The following is a 25,353-nucleotide window of genomic DNA, read 5'->3' on the forward strand; positions in this document are numbered from 1 at the left end:
TCCTGGTTCTTCGTACCTTTTTTTTTGCACTTTTGAGACACTTTGGGATTAGAGAATGGGCCGCATACTATGGCCACATTCGCGTTGGTTTGTTCCTTAAGGGATGTTTGCTTATTTGTCCAAGGTTGTGGACCCTTGCAAATTAGGGAAACACTTTGCAACTGTGCTATAATAGGGATGTGAGCATAGAAGCAAAGAAGCCATCAGGAGGTGAACTAGTTGTGCACCACACACCACAAACGGGTGACGCACAGTTAATGAGTCTCCTGAAAAGGGATCCCATGGACCCGCCAGAGATTCCCCGCCAAACGGGCACAGTCTATTCCCTGCACCAATTTGCAGGGGAATCTCTGTGCCCCTTTCAAAAGCAGGCATCTTGCTTCCTGCCCTGTGAAAGACAGATTGGCTGCTTCAAACAGCTGCCCACCTTTCACTAATGCGCTGCCCCCAGGATTGGTGCAAGTTTGCGGCTGCCCTGGAGCACCATATTATGTGTAATAGGGCAATCTGACCAAGTCTGCACTCCAATCAAATGTGTAATGCAGTACTTAGTTAAACAAAAAAAGCCCCAGGGACATTCACAGATGGAACAATCTCTACTTTAGTTACAGTTTAGAAGAGGACGATCATGTTTGTTTCGGTTTTTAAAATATATTTTATTTTTTACACCAGCGTATGTCTTTAGTATTTTTATTTTTGTTGCTCTGCTCTGTTTTTCCATTTTTAGTATTTGTGATTTACCTGATAAAAAAACAACACTAACTTATTGTTACTGCTGCAGTAGGATGAGCTGTTACTTAGATGTTGCTTTAACCAAGTAGACGGTCTATGGTGCTAGTGTTGTTGGTTATTTGTGTGCAAATAGTTTAAGGCAGTTTGTGTATTTGTGGTAGTGTGATGACTAGAACTTTTATGTGGGGAAGGGGTGTTGTCTGAGACCCCAGTCATCGGTAAACATGGAGATAAACAATGGCATCTTTTGTTAAACATTTTTTTCAACACACCATGCTTATGCCCATCTACCTATTCAGTGCACCATGATTCGACTAGTTCTCCAGTGCTCATCTACAATGCTTAACACTTCCTCCCACATAAGCCAAACTAAAATTCACAAATATCAACTATGCACTTTGAAAAGGCATACAGAAACAAAATGTCAACCTGAGTGCTTCAAAGGTCTTGTTGGCTTTATAAAGTGCTAGATAAAATTCACAAATCTGAAAAATTGAGGTAGAAAGTGCTAGAAAATAAATTGCTTACTAATCGTGGTTTGGTTTCGGTTAGTTGTGTGGAATAGCCTAAAAAGTAAAATTTTAGGTATGAATTATCCACGCCATGCCGCGTGGGAGCATCCGTCAGATGTATTGGTCCAGTGATGTGGAGTGAGTGATTCTAATCAGCTCTTGTTTTTTTTAAATATTGCCATCTTTATTTTCCATATTTGCTTAGTTAAGAAATGTTGAACTTTTTGAGTAGGTCTTATTTCAATTATCCCAGTAATATTTCATGCCAGAACTATGTATTTTTATTCAGGTTGGAGGTGTTTGACTAAAACACATACCTTGAACTAAAGCAATAAAATGGCTGTGGTAAGGGTGTTCATTAAAAGTCTTGATTTATTGATTATGTCTCCAGCAGTTGGCACTGTTGCTCACAGTTTATGCAGTGTACTGCAACATTTTGTTTGGAATGAAGATTGACTAAATTAAGATGTAATGCGTTTTTGTGAATCTGTCATTACCTTCTTTTAATTTTTCTCAATTTATGGTAGATAACCGAGCTCAAACAAGAGAACAGCCATCTCAACCAAGCAATTGTTTCTCTGCGGGAGAGGGCCCAGGTGGGCACCGATGCTAGAGTGAAGGACATTGAAGAAGAAAACAAGCTACTTCATGGAACTGTCACGGAGACTAGCAGTAAACTCTGTAAGCTTGAGTATGAGAAGAAGCAGCTGCAGAAGGACTTCGAGCGGGTAAATGAGAAAGTGGAGCGAGTGACAGAGATGGAGAAAGAGTTACATCGGCTGGAAAGGCAGAATGATAAACTCAACAAAACCATCGCCTCCATGAAGATTGTGACTGATAGGGTTGAGATTCTTGAACAGGAGATTGGAAACCTGGATGTGGAGAATAGAAAGCTCAGGAAGTCCCTTGACACCTTGCAGAATGTTTCTATCAAGTTGGAAGTGCTAGAAAATGACAATAAGCAGTTGGACGAAGAGAACCTTGAGCTTCGGAGGCTCGTGGAGACCATGAGGTTCACTAGTGCAAAGATGGCTCACATTGAGTCTGAAAATAGCAAGCTGGAAAAAGAGAAGGAAGAATTGCTAAAGAACGTGGATGTGTTGAAGGCATTGGGTAAAAAGTCAGAGCGGCTCGAGTTGAGCTACCAGGGGTTGAATGCAGAGAATCAGAGACTCCAACAGATCCTGGAAAACAGCAGCAAGAAGATACAGCAGCTTGAGCTAGATCTGCAGGAAACTGAGAAGGAAAACCAGGAACTGCAGAGGAACCTTGAAGGGCTGAAGATCTCTAGCAAAAGAATGGAGCAATTGGAGAAGGACAACAAGGAGCTGGAACATGAAGTATCCCAGCTGGAGAAAGATAAGAAAATGTTGGATAAGGAAACAAAGAGACTATGGCAGCAGGTGGAACTGAAAGATGCTATTATGGACGATAACACTGTTAAAATTGCTGCCTTAGAGAAAGAAAACCGAACACTGGAGAAAGAGATTACCAGATTCAGAGAGTCTGCAAGTAAGATGAAGGAACTTGAAAAGGACAACAAAGACCTAGTAAAGCAAGTTACAATTGATAAAAGAACACTAGCTACATTGCGTGAGGTAGGAAAATGGAATTTGTCCCTCTGTTGATTTGACTATCCTGCATGTCCAGGGTAACACACCAGTCAAAAGGGGTTTCAAGTAATATTTAATACACAACAGGAACATTTATGGAATGTGTTGTGATTGCTGTTTTGCTTTGTCATTGCTTTTTCACTTTATTGATGTTTATATTGTATAGTTTGTACTAATATATTTGTTTTGAAGTTTTTACCAGTTAGTGTCCTCATTGAGCCATAGTTCATAAATTATTCACATACAACTGGTAGTAAACTTCAGTCCCTTATTTTGCGCGTATTATGGAAGCCAGATGATGGGAGTAGTGGAGTCTCAAATGGAGTTTTGTTTGCATCCACATGGTTTGGTCTCAAATAAAGTTCCATGTAGTGAATGCATGTTTGAGAGATTAGAGTTTTATTCTTTGAACTAAATTCAGCAAGTGCTCAGTATATTTCCTGGTAGTAAATTCCACCGTTACCAGACAGTAACTAAAAGATCTGCTGCTAAAGTGGCTGTGGTATTGAAATTGCAAATAGCAAAATTAGTTTGGTGGTTCTTTTCGCAGGGAGAAATCTGCTTGTATGTCTTTTGACTTGTAGTTTCATCCCGATGGCAGGAAGTCACGATCCAATATATTAGACTCCATATGAAATCAATGTCCTAATTGACCAGGTGACTCTTGGCAGTAGTAATAAAATAGAGATTATAATCGCATAATTGTCATGAAGTTCTTGGGGAGGGGCAAGAATTTGTTTTAAATATTTTAAGTGACCCATGAAATTAAGTTTGGACTTAAAAACAGCTTGTAGAGACTATTGGCTCTGAAATGATTTCGGATGTGCTTGATAGATTGGTGTGCTAGGAAAAGGTACTGCTCTGGAATACTGTTTTGGTGTGGTTAGTTCCAAAATGTGTCTAAGTATTCTGTGTGGTTGCTTGATTTATTACATTATCGGTGCTTTAAATGGGCATATACTGTCCGGTATGGAGTACTTTCACGACTTTAATTTGAAAGGAAGAGTACCTGCACTTCTCGCTCTGCAACAAAACGTTTAATAGGAGAGTGGCAGCACTTCTCAGTATTACTCTAAATAGTGAGTACCTTCACTTTTATAACAACATATAAATCACTGTATGTTATGCTCCTGTAAAGACTTTGGCCCCAGGTTTGCTTTGCTGTTTTAACCTACCTTTATGTGAAACCACTTATGAGTGCTTTTCGCAGTATTTCTGACTCCGAGGAAGAACATCATTTTGGACTGTGCAGGAATCAGTCCTTTAGGCCTGAAGATACCCTCTTGTTTATGTTGCTGCATCTGTCTGCACTATAGAGAAACTTGTGGCCTCTGGCTTAGTCAAGGCGGGAAAGAAAGGTGCAGTGGCCGGCAGAATAATGGAGCAGTAGCAACTGGCTAATATCAGCCATAATAAAGTTTACGTTTACAATAACAAGTAAAGAGAAATAGAATTACATTTTCTGAATTAAAATGTGCCTATACTTACTGTTTACGATTACCTGTTAAAGTATGTTGGTTAAAGGCATTAAGGTGTCTTTGCACATAGCTCTTGTTAAATAGTAATTACATTAATTGTGTCTGCTTTTAAAACCTCGTCTCGTGGCCCCACTTTTAGTCTCCCTGATGCATTCAGCTCCCTAAACACGAATGATCCTAGATCAATTGCATGTTTCTAGTGTGTTACATAAGTGACCTGTTCATGTCTTTTTCGTGGACAAACAGGAAAAATCCGCTTTTTGTTATGTTCTTTCAAATCCTACTCAAGACCTCATTCGTGATATTTTGATAATTTTAAATTAAGCATTGAATTAACCAATGATCTTAAATAGTTGTCTAAGCAAATGCTTTGTGTGTGTAGCTTTAAAGTGCTTAGGCAAATGTAGGGTTTCTGTAGGATTCTGTTGTAGGTCGTGGTATAGTTTATTCTTTTTTGTAAAAATGGTTAGCACACACTGCTAACAAAATTGTCCCTAAGTATTTAGCACAGACTACAGCAGGACCTCAACTTTTATTCTGGGAGTCCTAATTCAGGTGCAAAAACAGAAGGTTATATCTGAATCAAGATTGCTTGTTCTTTTGCCGAATTTACTGCACAACAATATTCCCCCCACACCTCTTTCTCATCAAAACCCCAGAGAAATGTGAAGAGCGAAAACTGCTGGTACAGAAGTAAAATGTGTGGTCATCGCTGCACAAATGCCATATTTGATGCATGATGCTTCATTTGTAGCAAGAAAACTTAGCATAGGAGGCTAAGGCTGCACCTGGTAGTTACCCGAACCCTGTGATTATTAATTTTTGGTTTGACTGTGGAAAAGAGAACTCCCCTCTTGAGTAGACTTCAGTATCACTGGCCCAAGAAAAAGAGCTGTGTAGTTATGAAGGAAATTCCATAGCACTAACTACTACTATTCTTGTCATGATGCAATTGTATCACTCATATTAACAACAGGTAGAATTTGGAAAAGAGTATGTTGGGTGTAACTTGATTAGACCTGGTCAGTAATGCCTTGTTCTCGCAGGACCTAGTCTTGGAGAAGCTGAAGAGCCAGCAACAGGCCAGCGAACTTGATAAACTGAGCCAGGAGCTGGAGAAGATTGGACTGAATAAGGAACTGATGCTTCAAGATGAGAACAGCAATGCTGAAAAGTGAGTAAAGGGATGCTACAAAATAGTGACCCTAATTTCATGAAGTTTTCAAGACGGCAGGATTTCCTGATGGGCCAGTGCTGCAGAGAGTTCGGCAGGTCTGGAACAGGTTAGCTATCTATCAGGCAAGCTTCGCTGTGGCCGGGCAATAGCTCCATGCATCAGCCGTGCACCTGGTGCTAAAGGCTAGAGTTGTTATGAGGTGAGGGCTAGTGCCCAAACTGTTTAAAAAAGAGGTACATGCTGTTACTCCTTTCAATTTACTGTTGTATCATTTGGGGTTTCCTTGTCTTTAGCAATTAGTTCAGTTGTTCTACCCTTCATTTTGTATCCCCTCATCTCACTCCTAATTCTTCGTGTTATTTTACCACAAGTCTGATTTAAGTGGCTTAGCTGGTTGTGCTTGCGTTCTTTACGATTGTAAACCTGCTCAAAAAGCAAACGTACTTATGCTGCCATACCTTTGAATGAATTGCAGTATGCAAGGGAGTTTTTGATGGAACAATGGCATTTTCTGATGTGTTTGAGAATAAACTGTACAATATTAACCTATCGCTTTGTTTTCAGGAAGTTCAAAATTCTAGAGAGTAAATTTGAATCGACCCTCAAAACAACACTAACCATTAAAGAAGAAAAGATCACTGCACTAGAGGCTCAAGTACAGGAGGCTCATAATCTAAACCAGCAGCTTCAGAATGAGCTAAATATGGTAAGAGGATATAGAATCTGACACCTTCAATTGCATATGTGACTGGGTTAAGTGCAGTTATTAATGTGTGCTAGTGGTTACAAGTATTGGGAGCAACACATTTATTTAGCATTGACACTTAATTTTCAATATTGAGCCTTTGACCTAGTGCAAGAGAAAAAAGGCAAAACAAGGGAAAAGGGAGGCAGAAGCTAAAGGAAGGGGAACAGAGACAAGGGAAAAGGCGTGGACCAAAGAGAGCCTTCAAGCATGATATAGAGACCAGAAGTTTAGAGAGGTGAGAAAAAGAAACCAGTTCAGTGAAGTCTAGGTAACCTTGGTACTTGACAGCCCGCCACTTAGCACTGCAAGCCAGGAGCTCCTAAGACAATTATCAGGTTCTTGCACATAATTTTCTTTCACAGTTTACACACTGGTTAATTGAAAATCTGCAAGTTGAGTTTGTTCATGAAAAGAACCCACAATGGTGTTAATATGTGTAAAGCTTGCATTTGTTACTCTGATTAGAGATAAGTTGGCTTGAGTTCCTACCTACCAACAAACACCTTTAAGTGTGCTGCTACCTTCTGCTCATTTATTGTGCTGATGTAGAGCAGTACTCCTCGCTGAGGCCATTTCTGATTTATCTAAGAGCAAAGGTGCTGGCTCATTCATTTTTCTCACTGTTGCTGTCTTTATTGGGGCCTCTTTCGTCTTGTTTGAAAACACTTAGGTAGTTATTAGTATATTACTACACACCATGTTTTTTTTTATGTGCTGTTGTTGTTTTTGGTATCTTTGTTATTTTAATCTGAACAAGTAGTGGTCCATAGTGACGGACATCTTTATTTAGCATTACTCCCAAATTACCATTTTAAACCCATAATGGACATATGAGTACATAGTTCCTACTTTGAAGTGAGTGGCTTTGTCCAGTGGAAACTCGTATTTATTTAGTCTATTCAGTGGAATGGGACTTTGGGATCATGTCTGAGTATTGTGGAAAGGAATATTGTAGGTGTATACCTTGATACACTGTTTATGTCCCTAGTCCTGATTAGCGAAAGTAATTGCAACACCTCTCGGATGTGATTAGAATATAGGAGGGTTTACGGAGAGGTAGCGTGTGGCTGCTGTATTGATGAGGTAGTAGGGCCTTCAAACATTTATAGAGCATTGGTAAAGCAAAGAGGAAGCAATAGGAGGAATAAATGGTGGCTTGAAGGAAAGAAATCCTAAGGTATGATAGACAGGTACACATCTTTTCAGTTAAATTGTCATTTGACTAATGCTCCATTTTTTCAGGTTAAAAAGGAATTTAGAGCAAAAAGTTGCAATGAAGAGGATGAGAATTATGTACAGAACTCATTCAAACATCCTATGGAGAAACTTCAATGTAACCGGCAAAAGCAAGAGAAACTGGAGACTGAGCACAGGGAAGCAGCGTTGAATCTTCTGAAGGTGAAAGACCGGGCCATAGACCTGGAAAGAAATGTAAGTTTACAGTGTCAAAACTGTATGCATGTTTGTGTATTTCTTAACTTGTGCATAACTGTAGTTCTTAACCTGTTGTCTGTGAACCCCTAGTGGTCCACAAAGCCCACTCGGGGGTCCACGACTGCTTAGAACTTTAAATAATATTAACAGATAAATAAAGTGTATGTAAACGCAGAAGCAAAATGTGCAACTGAAAATGTTAAAAGATTCTGTAAATGTGAAGGAATCTGAAATTCGAGGCTAAACATTAAGTCAATATCCTCAGATTGATTCGTGGGAGCAGTGTAATTGGCCTCAATTGAACTTAGAGAAGCTTCAACCTTCCCATTAAAATCAAAGTTATTTTTTTTTAATTCATTTGTTAATGAAATAGAATATTTAATCATCTGTATATCTGTTTGATGAATGTTTCTGTATTTTTCTTGTATTCTTTAGCTGTTCAGATCATCAAAAAGGGTTAGGCTGCAGGTCCCTGGATTCCATTAATGATGAATTCGGGGTCCCAAGTTCCATTAATGATTAATTGGGGGTCCACAGAAGTCAAAAGGTTAAGAACCACCGGTATAGATTATACCGAACAGCAGGGCATGGGATACGTTCTCACTAGTCAAGCTTGAGCATAGCGCCATGCATTGCAAGAGCCACCTCTTGTGAGTTATGGACCTTGCAGTCAGTTGTGACCAGTCAGAGTCACAGGCCATAGAATAATATACTAAGCTATACTTTTCAGTTTGGCCCTTTTTGGTAAATTGTACTGTAAGTTACTGTAACTTGTTGGTTGATATCTATAAAATGGTGTTAATGCTTGTGCTTTAAAGAGCAAGGATATATTACAGTGGGGCATTAGAACAATGCTAATTTACCTTAATACATAAAATTATTTGTAAAATTAAGCACTGAACTGTTATTGGAGTAATGATAATTGTGTATGTTTCATAGGCAAGGATATATCTATTCAAGTTGCGTACATATGTGCGATAGCTCAGAGGTTTAAGATTAGAACTTTCTTCTGTGTCCCTTCGACTTTTCTTATGTCTTTGCCAAAATGTAACACACATAAATTAACTAGTTAAACCCATTGCTTTGTGCCAGTCTCTTCAACATACTAATTGTTATAATTGGTTTAGAGCAGTGGTTCCCAATCTGTGTGCCGAGGCTCCCTGGTGCGCCATCAAAACTAGCCAGGGTCGCCGCACACAGTCTGGGAACCACTGAGCAATTTCCAGTTCGGACAAAATAAAACTACACCAGTGGTTCCCAAACTGTGTGCTGCGCCCCTGGCTAGTTTTGATGGCGCACCAGGGAGCCGCGGCACACAGTTTGGAAACCACTGGTTTAGAGGTTCCAAAGCTATGATGTAGCAGCCACAATTTTTTCCGATGATCATTCTCTTCCAGCACAAACAGATGCCTACTTCATTTCTGATGGATACCGCAGAAATAAGTCTGAAAAGTGTAGGCAATTGTCAATCTTTTTTTTTTTTTCTAACGCAGCTAATGGTTGCACCCTCTTATGCGCACAAGGTCACAGCATGGTTGTTTTTGCACACGTGCAATAGTGTGCTGCGTCTGGAAAAACAGTGACAAGTGCAGACTATACAAACATATCATAGTATTCACCCAGGTTAATTTGTCTTCAACAGTATCGTACTTAAGTAGGAGCATACAGTGTCTCCAATAGCATGGAAGATGAGTGATTACCCAGTCTTTTTTTTTTATATATAAATTGATGCAGCCACCTTTTTGGTACCTCCTCTGTTAATGCAAGTGTAATCTGACTTAAGGCAAATCAGTTTGGTTTTACTCAAATTATTGAGGTATTGTGTTTGTTAGCAAAGTGCTGGGATACGTCATTGGAGGCAATAGGGGAGATTGCAAGAAAAAATAACTCGATAGAGTGGGGGAAAGGGCATTAGAAAACCTTTTCATTAACTAGCATAAAGCAATTCTACTAAATATGTATAATTCAGAAATAAATCCACAAGTACTGCTAAGAGTCACACTTTTAGCTTTTCATGTGAAATTAACTTAAACACTGACTTATAAAAAAAAAAAGCAATATTACCACACTGCCTCTATTCATCAAAAATAAAAAAAATGACGTTCAAAGTCCTGTTATGAATTAACCGCAACTGACCTCATTGTTCTCATAACTGTATATATAATCTCTACATAGTAACTCATCAGTCTGCCTGCTGTGTCCATAGGAGCATCAGTTTCCTAACATCACGTAATAGCCTCACAAGCTTTCCTGTGGATTCAACTGTTGCACTAGAAACAGCAGAGTGTGCACAGAGAAACCAAAGAAGCCCTCATGGATCTACCTGATTTATAGAGCATAAAAGATCATGCAGCTGCAGGAGAAAAAATATGAAGGACACACCTGATTATCAAAGGTTTACTTACATACAGCTAGAAAAACTAAAAAGGCATGAAGGTTAAGGGGGATATAAAACAAAGGTATTTCAGTTTACTTACATATGTTTTATGTTTTCTTAAAGAATGCTACTCTTCAGGCCGAGAAACAGATGTTCAAGGAGCAGTTGAAGAATTTGGAATGCCAGAATGCCTCGCTCAACAGCCAGATCCTGACTTTGCACAAACAGGTCACCTCCCTACAGGAGCACAACACTGCCTTACAGACACAGACTGCTAAACTCCAGGTCAGCACAATGGCAGACATACTTCCTATTTAAATATAATTCAGTAGAGGAGCAGATGGAGATTGACTGCATGGTCGCCATCTGAATGAGGTGGTTGTGCTCTAGCATCTGCCCTCCTCAGCTTGGTGTGCATGTGTTGTTCACCTTCAACCACATTTCTCTGTTGAATTCTTGAAATGCATTTAAGAATCTTGGTTGTGTACATCATTATAGCTTAGAAATACCAAATGTATTGTACCATGACTTGGTTACAGCTTTACCAATGCATACTAATTTCTCTTCCACAAACTTTCCTTTTGACATTCTCTTTCCCCTGACCACCTCTTGGGTTCTTCATAAACAGAAAGCATGATGTATCCTAGTGAAGCAGCATCACCCAACAAGTACCATGAATGTTTAGGTTATTGTTTTACATCCTGAGAAAATGATATGTGAGAAAAAGTGTTACATATTAGTAGCTTGTCCTCTTTCATATTCATACTAACATTTTCGGTACACTACATTAATTGGGTATCACATTAGGCATTCCTTTGCTGGGACTGATTATTTGCAACCATTTGATCCCTCAAGATGGATGTGAAGCAAATGTTTGACTGTTCAGGTTACTATGGGTAGCACATGTTGCTGCCATAAAGAATTGTTCAGGTGATTCCACATATCTTCTAACAATTATCTCTAAGCAAATGTGCTGCTTGCACGTGGGGTGGCTATTTTCTGTTTATGAAACCTTTTGAAAAAACATGACTATATAAATACACCCCAAAGATAAATCCTGTTAAACCTATCTAAACACTCTGGCTTTCACATACTTCAAATGATTGATGGTTGTTGGGGACCATTGACCCAAAATAGCCAGTTGCCGCACACAACAACATCTTCAAGTTGTAATTAAAGATTGCAAATTGAGTTACCTCTAAACACTCTGACTTATGGGAGGTGAGGTAGCTGAGGCATAAACAGCTTATGTGCTTTGGTCAAGAGCACATAATGTGGTCAATTGAGGAAGTCTAAACTAGATCACTTTGTTCCGTGACCCCACAGTCTTCAGTTTAGCCTCAAGATCTCCTTGTTTCCCAGCTCTTGGCATCTTTCTCCTTCTGGAAAGTAGATGTACTCTTGAATCTTGTTTCTTCAACGAGTTGATCAAGCAATACATTTTCCAAACAATGTATCTGAATTCTCTGTAGTACTCACAGCTTTCAATATTTAAAGACGTCAGTAAAGCCAATGGATGTGTAGCATGATGGCTTGCCGTTATCAATTTTCTGCTCCCACTGTTGTCGAGTGAGATTCTGTCACTAATTTACATTTTTCCAGGACATTCTTCTTGTCTAAGAAACAAGGGCTGTGTTGTACTGTTATAACTTTTCTGAGTTCCATTTTATATCCCTATATATAGTCTGTTTAGTAGTATTTTATTTCCTATCTTAAGTTATACAAGGCACAGGACCTCTTCTTTTTGTAATTGAATTAGCACGCACTTCCTGGCCTTCATTCTGTCTCAGCTCTTTTTTGGACAACCTCTATTTTGAATACTGAAAACATATTCTACTCTTCTATTCTGCATTAATTTCTCCATTTATCAAATAATGACTGATCTGCATTTCTTTCTTTCATTTATATACATGTCTCACCATTTAGAACATTTGAGAGCTTCACTGTAAGATATTGAACCTAGTGGTCTTCAGGAGTACCTTAATACAGCAGCCGCATCCTACATCTGCCCCTTCAACTAGGTGCTGGGATGACACCTGTTAAGTTGTTCTTGATCTTTAGGAAAACAAACAAGTCTCTTTTGGTTATATTGGTGCTGAATAGTAGAAAACAAGACCTGGTGGTCTCTGTCTTGACAGTGTGGTTGAGACCCAAACTCTTGGATAATTCCACAGTCAAAGGATTTATAGGAGGTATGCTCCTGCGATCACACCACAGGATGAAAATATAAACTTCAGGATAAATAGTGTTTCCACCTTGCCTCTTAAAACAATCCTAGTGAAGACTGGGAAAATGCTCATTCAATGAAAGATGGCCAGAATCATCTTTTACACAATCGATGTTGCCCAATGCATTGTACTAATTATAATAAGGCATTGCCCACACCTTTGATATTGATGCAGAATATTATTTTATTTAACATTAACAGGTCATCAAGTTGAAGGCTCTGATCTAAAAATGTCCTGTGTATTTCTCCTTTGTTTCATCTATGTGTAGCTCATTTCTGGTAACGTCAATTGATCTTAAGTAACATGAGTAAGAACTTGTTTTGAGTAGGGTTTGTAATAATATGGCTCTTTTATTCACCTGTGCATCATGTTTTAGTGATACAAAACTCAAAACATACTAGACTTTAAAAAATCTTTTTCCCTGCGACTGTGGTGAGACTGTGGTTTTTGTGTAAACCGGTTAACTTTGATACACCCCTTACTGATCTTGTTTTTGCCTCGTGGATATCCTAAAGACAACTTTCCAACTTCTGTATGTCCAGTGCCACACCCTGCAGTCATTGTACATGCAGTTTTAATGGACAGTCATCTGCTCTGCTTATGTGTACAAAAGGGAAATACCTATGTTATCTCAATGATGTTCAAACTGTGTCATCTTGTCTTATCCTCAGAAATTCTATTTACCTCAGGGTCCACATCCCACCCCCTGGGAATATTGGTCCCACGAAACCCATTTTTGACCTCTGAGACCTGGTAAGCCTGAGAGAGACCCCTGGTATTTTTCAGAGTATCAGCTACCAAAGTGGTTGCCTGTGTTTGAGGCTCCTGTCCAGGGCTCCCTGCATCAATAAAATACAAGAGGCACTCATTGTAACATAAAACATAATAGTACTCATGAGTCAGTGTGCATAAGCAATGTTTTATCATATATTTCTGAAAATTAATAAGATTATTTCCAACATAATCCCCAATTACAGTATCACTGTCAAAATCCAAATAGAATTAATTGATCTGTTGATTCAAGTTTGCTACGATCCAAAGTCCAAGTCCAGATTTCTCCAATCAAAGTTCAATCATATTCTTCAAAAGATGATATAGCTTATTATTCAAACTTTAGCAGCCGCATCCAAATCGATAGCCAACACGTGTTTCGTCCGGGAGTTTCCCAATGACTTCATCAGGGCTAAACATATATGTAAATCCATCCTATTGCATAAGTTTTGATACTTTATCGATATACACACGTACTCGCGCTTTAAGGTTTGACCCATTGGAAGGTGGATTGATATAACTGATATTAGCAGATAAGTTGCATAACGGAATTATCCTGGGATTCGTCTGTAAGGAGTACTTATGCTATAGGACGGATCTACATATATGTTTAGCCCTGATGAAGTCATTGGGAAACTCCCGACGAAACAAGTGTTGGCTATCAATTTGGATGCGGCTGCTAAAGTTTGAATAATAAGCTATATCATCTTTTGAAGAATATGATTGAACTTTGATTGGAGAAATCTGGACTTGGACTTTGGATCGTAGCAAACTTGAATCAACAGATCAATTAATTCTATTTGGATTTGGACAGTGATACTGTAATTGGGGATTATGTTGGAAATAATCTTATTAATTTTCAGAAATATATGATAAAACATTGCTTATGCACACTGACTCATGAGTACTATTATGTTTTATGTTACAATGAGTGTCTCTTGTATTTTATGTTTGCAATAGTGCTTTTAGCATCTATTAAGACCTTTTGGGTGTAGTCTTTCAAGAGTGCACCATTTCGAGAATCGACCTTCTCCGTTTATATTTACCTCGTTACCCAGAGCGCCTAGTATTCTCCCAGCACATTACACCCATACGTAGTTAGAGCTCCCTGCATCAAACCTGTGGCTTATGGTCCTTTTCCCTTCTTTGGTCCACTTCTGATTCCTTTTTCCTCTCCATCCAGATGGCGTATGCCAACCAACTCTTTCATCTCCTTAAAATTTTAGCGATGGCATCAATGGCTCTGGCTGGCTTTGGAACTTAACTGTACAAAGCAGCATGTTTTATTACTTGCGATCCATGGTGCAAACACATTCAGGTGTGCACCTCACTGTATGCAAATCACAGATAACCACACTAGAGTTATGCCTAAACTCTCTGCCATAGTTGGTCATGAAACATGAAGATCTCATCCCCTTGATCTACTACTGCGAGTTTCTTACATGCAATTAGTACTTTTTGCCAAAGTGAAGTGTTATTCGACACAGCCTAAATGGCAGTGGTGAAATAGCGTCTGTTTCCTAAGCTGATCCTAACTTTGTTATTGCTGTTTTTATTGCATGATGGGTATTAGCACACACAGAGTCAGCCCAAGATGGCAGTTGAGCGCTTAATATAGGCCAGGAAATAATGCGGCTCAAAGCACAGATCACAGAATCTGAAAGAAATAATTAAAAAATGCAGAGAGCTAGCGAAAGTACATCAGAATGACTAAGAAGCATTAGTTCAGGCCCTCGTGGGTTGTATATAATAGTCCTTGAAGGAGGACCAGACGAATTGATGGAGGTCATTGAACAGAAAGTCACAGACCTCACCTGAATGACCAGTGTGAAAGGACAGTCTCAGGTTGAAGGTGGTTTGAGCCATAAAGATGAGCCACAAGAGCATAGGGCTTGCCTTCCTGTTTTCTCGTTGCTGGTCTTGGCGATTGGATGGGTCATGTTCCACATAGCTAAGTTTTGGCCGTGGCAAAAAAATTTTTTAGAGAAGTAATGTGAGAGTGGCGGGTTGGAAGATGATGCAGAGTACATAACATTTTATGCAAGCATGTAGTGGGAGCAAGTGCATGTCCTTCATAGAGGGGGATTAGGTGATTGCGTTTGTATTGCTGTGGTGTGAAGTGCTAAATTAGGCAGCTTTTAAAGGGTTAGAGTAGTCCATGGAGGCACAGGTGCAGAGCATAACCCATCAGTATTGGAGAAGATGAAGGCCCTGCACTGTGGACTGGGCGGGCCCGAGGGAGGAGTAAGAGTTTGATTGTGTTTACATGGCATGTCCTTCTGTGGTTGGAGCAGCATCAATTTGCCATTGTGGTGTTCTAATAGACGATTGGTATAAGTCTCATTGTAATATCTGTTAGTTATTCATATTGCATACCTATTATATATGTTGTAGGTGGAAAATTCAGCAGTTGGCTCTCAAAGTGCCTCGCTCATGGCCCAGAATGCCTTACTGCAGAGCCAGCAGACTGCCAAGGAGAACGAAATCGAGAGCATCCAGAAGCAGCGTGATGAGCTGAAAGCTGTGCACGAGTCGCTGCTGAGGGACCACGAGCACTTGGTGACTCTGCACGAGCGACAGTCCACGGAGTACGAGATGCTCATCAAACAGCACAGCAATCTGAAAACCGTGCACAAAAGTCTGGAGATGGATCACAAGCAGTTGCAGGAAAGGTATAGCATTGGGGAACTGCCACAAAATCGAAATTTAAAGGGTTAATGATATTTATGGCCAGTAATTGACGAAAGATATTTACAAAGTTACTAAAACTAGTAACATTTAATGCAGTGCTGCCAGAGGTTATCTTCGGTTGATATTCATTACACAGAAAAACCTCCCTTTTAACAGTCATAAATATCACTAAAGTTATATATCAAAACGAGTGTTTTTCATGTGCAATTCTGTTTGATGCCCTGACATTTATTTTTAAATGAAAGCTCGATTTATTTACCCCATCATTACTTGATTTACTTTTCATAGACGTTTTTTCTTCTCTCATTATTTATATACTGATGAAAGAATGTTTTACACTGTTATTTTGCAGACAGAACGTATACTAGAGTCACACTACTTACAGTCTAGTGACTCAATCAAACTTGTTTTTTATTTTTAAGGTTGAGCACAGGCACCCCACCCTCACGCATGAATTCTAGAGAAGAGAAAGTGTAATTTTAAAAATGGGGAAAATGTAAACCACTCTATCCGAAAGAGTAGTTATCGGGCTGAAAATGAAACGACCACAAACTCACTGAAAGGGGTAAAAGGCCGCTTTAATAGAACAGGTCTGGCAATAAAACCCTTGGCATTATAGCCTCACAAAACTACCCAAACCTCACTAATACAAAAAACATCACCTAACCCCTCCTCCTCCCTCTAAACTGACCCAACCGCCCCACCCTTTGTCCCAGCCCCACCTTGACCCAACCACCCCATTAAACCATCTGTCCTGCAGTCACCTTGTCCAATTACCCTTGACCAGTGCAAATTCCCTACCCTCTCCTCTTTCTGAACTACCCCTTCCCCCCCCGAAAGGCCAAACAGCGCATTCCAATAAATACACAATCCATGCCAAACCTGACTATCAGCGGCAATAACATGATAAAACCCAACCCACCCTCAACCTCTAACCCCACTAACTAGTACCCTTAAACCATGAACCTATACACCCCACAAAACAACACAAATAGACCTGCCCTGTTAAAACATAGCTACCATAAACAAGCATACCGAAAAAAGAGGGAAACCCACCCAGTGGAAAAATTTGTACCAAAAATTTGACCCAGCAAAAAAGCTTTAGGTAAAATAGAATAAGCTAAAAGGGAGGGCGGGAGGGCACGAAGACCAAAACGCCCACTGGGTGTGACAACGGCCAAAGAGGCCGCCCACACCCAGCCCCTCTCCTTTATACCCCTCCCGACGTCACAACCCCAGTTCCCTCCCAAAACCAATCCCCAGTCGAGTCTGTGGAACGTTCCACCACAGCCCGATAAACCCGGGGGGAGACGGGCAAGCCCTGTACTCCCCCCAAGTCCCCATCGGGCTGAAAATGAAACGACCACAAACTCACTGTAAGGGGTAAAAGGCCGCTTTAATAGAACAGGTCTGGCAATAAAACCCTTGGCATTATAGCCTCACAAAACTACCCAAACCTCACTAATACAAAAACCATCACCTAACCCCTCCCCCTCCCTCTAAACTGACCCAACCGCCCCACCCTTTGTCCCATCCCCACCTTGACCCAACCACCCCATTAAACCATCTGTCCTGCAGTCACCTTGTCCAATTACCCTTGACCAGTGCAAATTCCCTACCCTCTCCTCTTTCTGAACTACCCCTTCCCCCCCCCCGAAAGGCCACACAGGGAAACCCGAAGGTGTTTCCCTGCCCCCACCCAAAAATATTATCTGTCCCACAAACATACACCCAATAACTCAGCAATCAACAACCTCATGTCCAGTAAATAGTGCTTGTTACCCAAAAACGTTAAATGAACACCATCCTGGCGAAACAGATCTACGTCAGAAAGTCCAATGTCCACATGACACAAAACAGAAAACCCTTGAGCTTTACAAAAACCTTTCATCTCCCTGTTAATTTTACGCCGTTGCTTTTCTATACCCTTAAAAGAGTGAGCACCCCTCCATACTCTTCTCGGCATCAAACACGTCCAAACTATGTGTGTACCCGCCCAACGTTCCTTAATCCGACAGAGATCCATCTTCATGGCCTTTATCAATCCGATACCTGACAAAGCTACTAAATCATTTTCCCCCAAGTGCAACACCAATAAATCCGGGCAAATACCCCTTTCCATTCTCTTGGCCAAAACATATAACAACTCTCCCCATCTCATTCCACTCTTACCTACCCAACTAACCCTTATTCTTGAACTATCTAAGCCCAATTGCCTCCCAAAATGTCTTGCTGCTGCTTGCTTCTCCGCCCATCGAACAAATGAGTGTCCCACAATCCATATGGCGCACACCTTGTCAGGACCCCCGACACAACCTACAAAAGAAAATATGTTAAGTGATGCATATACAACCTGCAGAACCAGAACTAAAAGGAAACAGAAACATTAGACAGTAAAAGCATAAAGTTAAGCAAGGCAAATAAGAGCATAGGCAGAAAATAGAGAGAAACTAAACATTAGGCAAGAACGCTATTTAAAGGAACGCACATACCTCTTAAAACAGCCCGATCTCCACCTACCCATTTGTTTAATCAAATGATCAGATTTACCTTGCTTCCGAGCCTCCGTGGCGGCCCCAATCCTAAATGAATGTGTACCAAAGTTAGAAGGATCCAACCCCAATCTCCTCAATGCCATCCTCAGCACCGCTAAAAGCTGAGAAGCTAATAACCGTGTTCCATCCTGATGAACGAATACATACCTGGAAATATGCGACCCCAATGCTGCAAAAGAAAACCAGCTCACCGGGCAATCATTAGAATAAACTGCCTTTAAAAACACCTCCTGACCCCTCCCCAGCTGGTCCATTTTGGAAAAAGGTAACCATATAGACACACCCCCATCACCTACCTGAACATTGCTATGAATAAGACCTTCTTTGCCCTTCACCCCTAGAAGCTCTGAGACACGAAAAGCCCCATGAAACAACCATGACATACAAAGTGAAAATAAACCTACCTCCCAATCCGAAAAACATACGCTCCCCAAAACTTCCAACAAAACCCTCAACATGCTAAGTGTGATCGGACGCCTACGATCGCACCTCACCCCCCCCCCTCCCTGGCCCATCCTGCTAAAATCCTCCTACACAACTCCCCGTCAACCGGGTCATAACCCCAAAAATACTTACCGTAAAAAGAAACACCCGATAACTTACCCGATATAGTAACTGCCGCCAACCCCCTCTCAATCGGCTGCATCACAAAATTCACTGCATCCTCTTGCCTGGAATAGAGCGTGTCATTGCCTGCAGAACGCCTTACCGCACCCGAATCCAAAAATTCCAACCATGCTTGCCAATAAGCCCTCCTCGTTGACGGAGCTACAGACTGTTGGACCAGCTCTAAAATCCTCAATCTCCTAGGGCCCATAGCTCTGGAGGAATATCCGTCTTCAACGCGTCCGCTCCCGGCGCCAGACCACGGAATCTCTGCCACTGAAATCGAGATAACGCATCAGCTATGTCATTCTCAACACCGGGCACATGACGAGCCTTGAATAAAATGTTGAACTTCAAACACTTCAGCAAAAACATCCTCAACAACTTAAGCACCTTCACATCCTTTGCCTTTTGATGATTCACCAAATGTACTACAGCCTGATTGTCCACATTGAAAACCACTTTTTTGTTAGACAGAAATCTGCCCCAAACTGCCAAAGCTACAACCAAAGGAAAAAATTCCAAAAATGCAATGCTGAACTTCGCCCGCTTCCAACTCGCAGGCCATGCCTCCGCCGCCCAATGACCATCCCAAAAAAGGCCAAAACCATGCGCATCAGACGCATCGGAAAAAATCTGAATTTGCCAAAACCAATCATCGTCATCCACTAGCATTGTCACACCATTGAAATCCTTCAGAAATTCTATCCACATCTTCAAATCCTCCTTTATACCTGCCCGCATACGAATATGATGATGCGGCAAAAAGGCTCCCCTCATTGCAAAACCAAGCCTGCGGCAAAAAGCTCTGCCAACCCTTACCACTTTACAGGCAAAGTTTAAATGACCCAGCAACGATTGCGCCTGCCGCAATTCCAACTTGGGTCTTCGTATCGCATCTTCTAACAAAGCAATCAATTTTTCCACCTTATTCCGAGGCAACCTCACTTCCATTTTTTCAGAATCCAATTCGATGCCCAAAAAACTGAGACAAGTCGCAGGCCCCTCAGTTTTGTCTCTCGCCAAGGGTACGCCCAACATTAACATCAAACCTTCAAAATCTTGAAGGGCTCTGCCGCAATCACCCGAACCGGCGACTCCCACAAATAAGAAATCATCCAAATAGTGGGTCACAAAGCCAGCACCTCTGAGAAACACAAAAACCCATTCTACAAATGAACTAAACATCTCAAACAAACTACATGACACCGAGCACCCCATGGGCAGCATCCTGTCAACGAAAATAGCATCATCAAATTGCATGCCTAACAATGAAAAATCATCAGGGTGCACCGGCAATAGCCTGAACGCTGACTCCACATCAGATTTCGCCATCTCTGCGCCCTTACCACACCTCCGAACCAATGCAATAGCGTCATCTATGGAAGCATAATGTACCACTGAATCTTCTCCTGCAATAAAATCATTAACCGAGGCCCCCACGGGCCAGGACAAATGATGTATCAATCTAAACTCGCCAGCCTGCTTCTTAGGGACCACCCCCAAAGGAGAAATCATCAGATTTGCCAAAGGCCAAGCTGAAAAGGGGCCCACAATCCTGCCCAAATCCACCGCCTTCTTCAATTTCACTCTCACCACCTCAGGATGCTCCCTCGCTGACCTCAAATTATTGGCCCATCTTCTCAATCTCGGGCCCTGATAGCGCAACCTAAAACCTTCCAAAAAGCCACTAAACAAAACTTTGGCCTCTTCCTCAAGATTATAAAATTGTAGCCAATAAGCAACAGCTTCAAAATTAATAGGCGTAGGGCCCTTTTCCCGTAACTTGTTGGGAAGAACCTCTACCTCTGTCGACGCCTCTGGCCTGCGGCCCATGCCAGGTCCACTGAAAGCCTCCAAGACACTGGAAAACTGGATGCTTTCCCCCACAGTTGGAGCAATCATGCCTGAACTTGCACTGCTGTCTATTACAGGTACCGCTATTGTAAGACCAGCATGCCCCATTCGCCTGAAACTGCCCTCGGTGCCCAAAACCCACCCCAAATTGGGTGGGACGCCCCTGAAAGGGCTTATACAGCACTGGTAAACCGCTCGCCGTATGAGTTGTGGGTGCGTTCCTCGCCGACCTCAACCATTGCATCCACAATTCCTGATCAATCTCACCCCACATCTTAGAAGGGTCCATAGCCTTCCTTGCCCTAAACTCCTCATCATATCTAAACCAGCCAAAACCACCAAATTCCATCTGAGCCCTACGAACAACATCCATATACTTCATCAATGCTACGCAAGAATCCTGATGCTTCTCACAATATACGCTGGCATAAATCAGGAAAGCTGACGTCCAGTTCTCAATCGTGGTAGGAACTCTAGGTCTCCTAGCTAGTTCCCACTCCTCCTCTTTCGAACCTTCTTTTGCCTGAACCTCCCGATGAAGCAACTTAAAAACGTCAATGAATTCATCCTTCCAAATCTTTTCCCTCAAACTTGGAGTGAGATGCGCCCCCAAAGGCATCGACACTCCCATATATGGTAACCTTTTAGCCTTAACGCTGCCTCCAATGCCCTCCCAACCTATGTGCTTAGACCCCGACTGTGCTCCATCACCCCCTTTCGCCTTATTTGATGACCCTTCAGACCCCGCACTTACCTCCAACTTACCGACCTCCATAACCACGTTTGCTTGAATTGCAGCATCCACCTTATGACTTATGTCTTTCTCACCCTGCAAATACGATACCCTTGAACCACCAGAAACCCCACGACCAAACATCCCACCCTGTGTTACCCCAAAAACACCCAACCCTTCCTCACCTCTGGTGTAGGAAGTTGGCTCTGTATGTGCTATTTCAAAGTAAGGAATAGCATGCACAGAGTCCAAGGGTTCCCCTTAGAGGTAAAATAGTGGTAAAAATAGATAATACTAATGCTCTATTTTGTGGTAGTGTGGTCGAGCAGTAGGCTTATCCAAGGAGTAGTGTTAAGCATTTGTTGTACATACACATAGACAATAAATGAGGTACACACACTCAGAGACAAATCCAGCCAATAGGTTTTTATATAGAAAAATATCTTTTCTTAGTTTATTTTAAGAACCACAGGTTCAAATTCTACATGTAATAGCTCATTTGAAAGGTATTGCAGGTAAGTACTTTAGGAACTTCAAATCATCAAAATTGCATGTATACTTTTCAAGTTATTGACAAATAGCTGTCTTAAAAGTGGACACTTAGTGCAATTTTCACAGTTCCTAGGGGAGGTAAGTTTTGATTAGTTTTACCAGGTAAGTAAGACACTTACAGGGTTCAGTTCTTGGTCCAAGGTAGCCCACCGTTGGGGGTTCAGAGCAACCCCAAAGTCACCACACCAGCAGCTCAGGGCCGGTCAGGTGCAGAGTTCAAAGTGGTGCCCAAAACACATAGGCTAGAATGGAGAGAAGGGGGTGCCCCGGTTCCGGTCTGCTTGCAGGTAAGTACCCGCGTCTTCGGAGGGCAGACCAGGGGGGTTTTGTAGGGCACCGGGGGGGACACAAGTCCACACAGAAATTTCACCCTCAGCGGCGCGGGGGCGGCCGGGTGCAGTGTAGAAACAAGCGTCGGGTTTGTAATGGAAGTCAATGAGAGATCTCGGGATCTCTTCAGCGCTGCAGGCAGGCAAGGGGGGGATTCCTCGGGGAAACCTCCACTTGGGCAAGGGAGAGGGACTCCTGGGGGTCACTCCTCCAGTGAAAGTCCGGTCCTTCAGGTCCTGGGGGCTGCGGGTGCAGGGTCTCTCCCAGGCGTCGGGACTTTAGATTCAAAGAGTCGCGGTCAGGGGAAGCCTCGGGATTCCCTCTGCAGGCGGCGCTGTGGGGGCTCAGGGGGGACAGGTTTTGGTACTCACAGTATCAGAGTAGTCCTGGGGTCCCTCCTGAGGCGTCGGATCTCCACCAGCCGAGTCGGGGTCGCCGGGTGCAGTGTTGCAAGTCTCACGCTTCTTGCGGGGAGCTTGCAGGGTTCTTTAAAGCTGCTGGAAACAAAGTTGCAGCTTTTCTTGGAGCAGGTCCGCTGTCCTCGGGAGTTTCTTGTCTTTTCGAAGCAGGGGCAGTCCTCAGAGGATGTCGAGGTCGCTGGTCCCTTTGGAAGGCGTCGCTGGAGCAGGATCTTTGGAAGGCAGGAGACAGGCCGGTGAGTTTCTGGAGCCAAGGCAGTTGTCGTCTTCTGGTCTTCCTCTGCAGGGGTTTTTCAGCTAGGCAGTCCTTCTTCTTGTAGTTGCAGGAATCTAATTTTCTAGGGTTCAGGGTAGCCCTTAAATACTAAATTTAAGGGCGTGTTTAGGTCTGGGGGGTTAGTAGCCAATGGCTACTAGCCCTGAGGGTGGGTACACCCTCTTTGTGCCTCCTCCCAAGGGGAGGGGGTCACAATCCTAACCCTATTGGGGGAATCCTCCATCTGCAAGATGGAGGATTTCTAAAAGTTAGAGTCACCTCAGCTCAGGACACCTTAGGGGCTGTCCTGACTGGCCAGTGACTCCTCCTTGTTATTCTCATTATTTTCTCCGGCCTTGCCGCCAAAAGTGGGGCCTGGCCGGAGGGGGCGGGCAACTCCACTAGCTGGAGTGTCCTGCTGGGTTGGCACAAAGGAGGTGAGCCTTTGAGGCTCACCGCCAGGTGTGACAATTCCTGCCTGGGAGAGGTGTTAGCATCTCCACCCAGTGCAGGCTTTGTTACTGGCCTCAGAGTGACAAAGGCACTCTCCCCATGGGGCCAGCAACATGTCTCGGTTTGTGGCAGGCTGCTAAAACTAGTCAGCCTACACAGATAGTCGGTTAAGTTTCAGGGGGCACCTCTAAGGTGCCCTCTGGGGTGTATTTTACAATAAAATGTACACTGGCATCAGTGTGCATTTATTGTGCTGAGAAGTTTGATACCAAACTTCCCAGTTTTCAGTGTAGCCATTATGGTGCTGTGGAGTTCGTGTTTGACAGACTCCCAGACCATATACTCTTATGGCTACCCTGCACTTACAATGTCTAAGGTTTTGTTTAGACACTGTAGGGGTACCATGCTCATGCACTGGTACCCTCACCTATGGTATAGTGCACCCTGCCTTAGGGCTGTAAGGCCTGCTAGAGGGGTGTCTTACCTATACTGCATAGGCAGTGAGAGGCTGGCATGGCACCCTGAGGGGAGTGCCATGTCGACTTACTCGTTTTGTCCTCACTAGCACACACAAGCTGGTAAGCAGTGTGTCTGTGCTGAGTGAGAGGTCTCCAGGGTGGCATAAGACATGCTGCAGCTCTTAGAGACCTTCCTTGGCATCAGGGCCCTTGGTACTAGAAGTACCAGTTACAAGGGACTTATCTGGATGCCAGGGTCTGCCAATTGTGGATACAAAAGTACAGGTTAGGGAAAGAACACTGGTGCTGGGGCCTGGTTAGCAGGCCTCAGCACACTTTCAATTGTAAACATAGCATCAGCAAAGGCAAAAAGTCAGGGGGCAACCATGCCAAGGAGGCATTTCCTTACACAACCCCCCCCCAAACGAAAGAGGATGAGACTAACCTTTCCCAAGAGAGTCTTCATTTTCTAAGTGGAAGAACCTGGAAAGGCCATCTGCATTGGCATGGGCAGTCCCAGGTCTGTGTTCCACTATAAAGTCCATTCCCTGTAGGGAGATGGACCACCTCAACAGTTTAGGATTTTCACCTTTCATTTGCATCAGCCATTTGAGAGGTCTGTGGTCAGTTTGAACTAGGAAGTGAGTCCCAAAGAGGTATGGTCTCAGCTTCTTCAGGGACCAAACCACAGCAAAGGCCTCCCTCTCAATGGCACTCCAACGCTGCTCCCTGGGGAGTAACCTCCTGCTAATGAAAGCAACAGGCTGGTCAAGGCCATCATCATTTGTTTGGGACAAAACTGCCCCTATCCCATGTTCAGAGGCATCAGTCTGCACAATGAACTGCTTAGAATAATCTGGAGCTTTGAGAACTGGTGCTGAGCACATTGCCTGTTTCAGGGTGTCAAAGGCCTGTTGGCAGTCCACAGTCCAGTTCACTTTCTTGGGCATTTTCTTGGAGGTGAGCTCAGTGAGGGCTGTCACAATGGATCCATATCCCTTCACAAACCTCCTGTAGTACCCAGTCAAGCCAAGGAATGCCCTGACTTGAGTCTGGGTTTTTGGAGCTACCCAGTCCAGAATAGTCTGGATCTTGGGTTGGAGTGGCTGAACTTGGCCTCCACCTACAAGGTGTCCCAAGTAAACCACAGTTCCCTGCCCTATCTGGCATTTGGATGCCTTGATAGAGAGGCCTGCAGATTGCAGAGCCTTCAAAACCTTCCTCAGGTGGACCAGGTGATCCTGCCAGGTGGAGCTAAAGACAGCAATATCATCAAGATAAGCTGTGCTAAAGGACTCCAAGCCAGCAAGGACTTGATTCACCAACCTTTGGAAGGTGGCAGGGGCATTCTTTAAACCAAAGGGCATAACAGT

General features: G+C 42.7%; 1 protein-coding gene across 4 annotated transcripts in view; it reads left to right on the forward strand.

Moving 5' to 3' along the window:
- CCDC88C (coiled-coil domain containing 88C) overlaps window positions 1–25,353 on the forward strand; it is a 476,272-nt gene that overhangs the window by 284,164 nt on the left and 166,755 nt on the right. For all 4 annotated transcript variants that reach the window (XM_069208171.1, XM_069208172.1, XM_069208170.1 and 1 more), the window contains exons 15-20: window positions 1,772–2,842; window positions 5,382–5,509; window positions 6,077–6,218; window positions 7,503–7,691; window positions 10,195–10,356; window positions 15,465–15,742. In XM_069208171.1, the coding sequence (XP_069064272.1) occupies window positions 1,772–2,842; window positions 5,382–5,509; window positions 6,077–6,218; window positions 7,503–7,691; window positions 10,195–10,356; window positions 15,465–15,742 (1,970 nt within the window). The remainder of the gene's footprint in view (window positions 1–1,771; window positions 2,843–5,381; window positions 5,510–6,076; window positions 6,219–7,502; window positions 7,692–10,194; window positions 10,357–15,464; window positions 15,743–25,353) is intronic.

The sequence above is a fragment of the Pleurodeles waltl genome, chromosome 9 (assembly GCF_031143425.1).
Source record: "Pleurodeles waltl isolate 20211129_DDA chromosome 9, aPleWal1.hap1.20221129, whole genome shotgun sequence".
NCBI lineage: Eukaryota > Metazoa > Chordata > Amphibia > Caudata > Salamandridae > Pleurodeles > Pleurodeles waltl.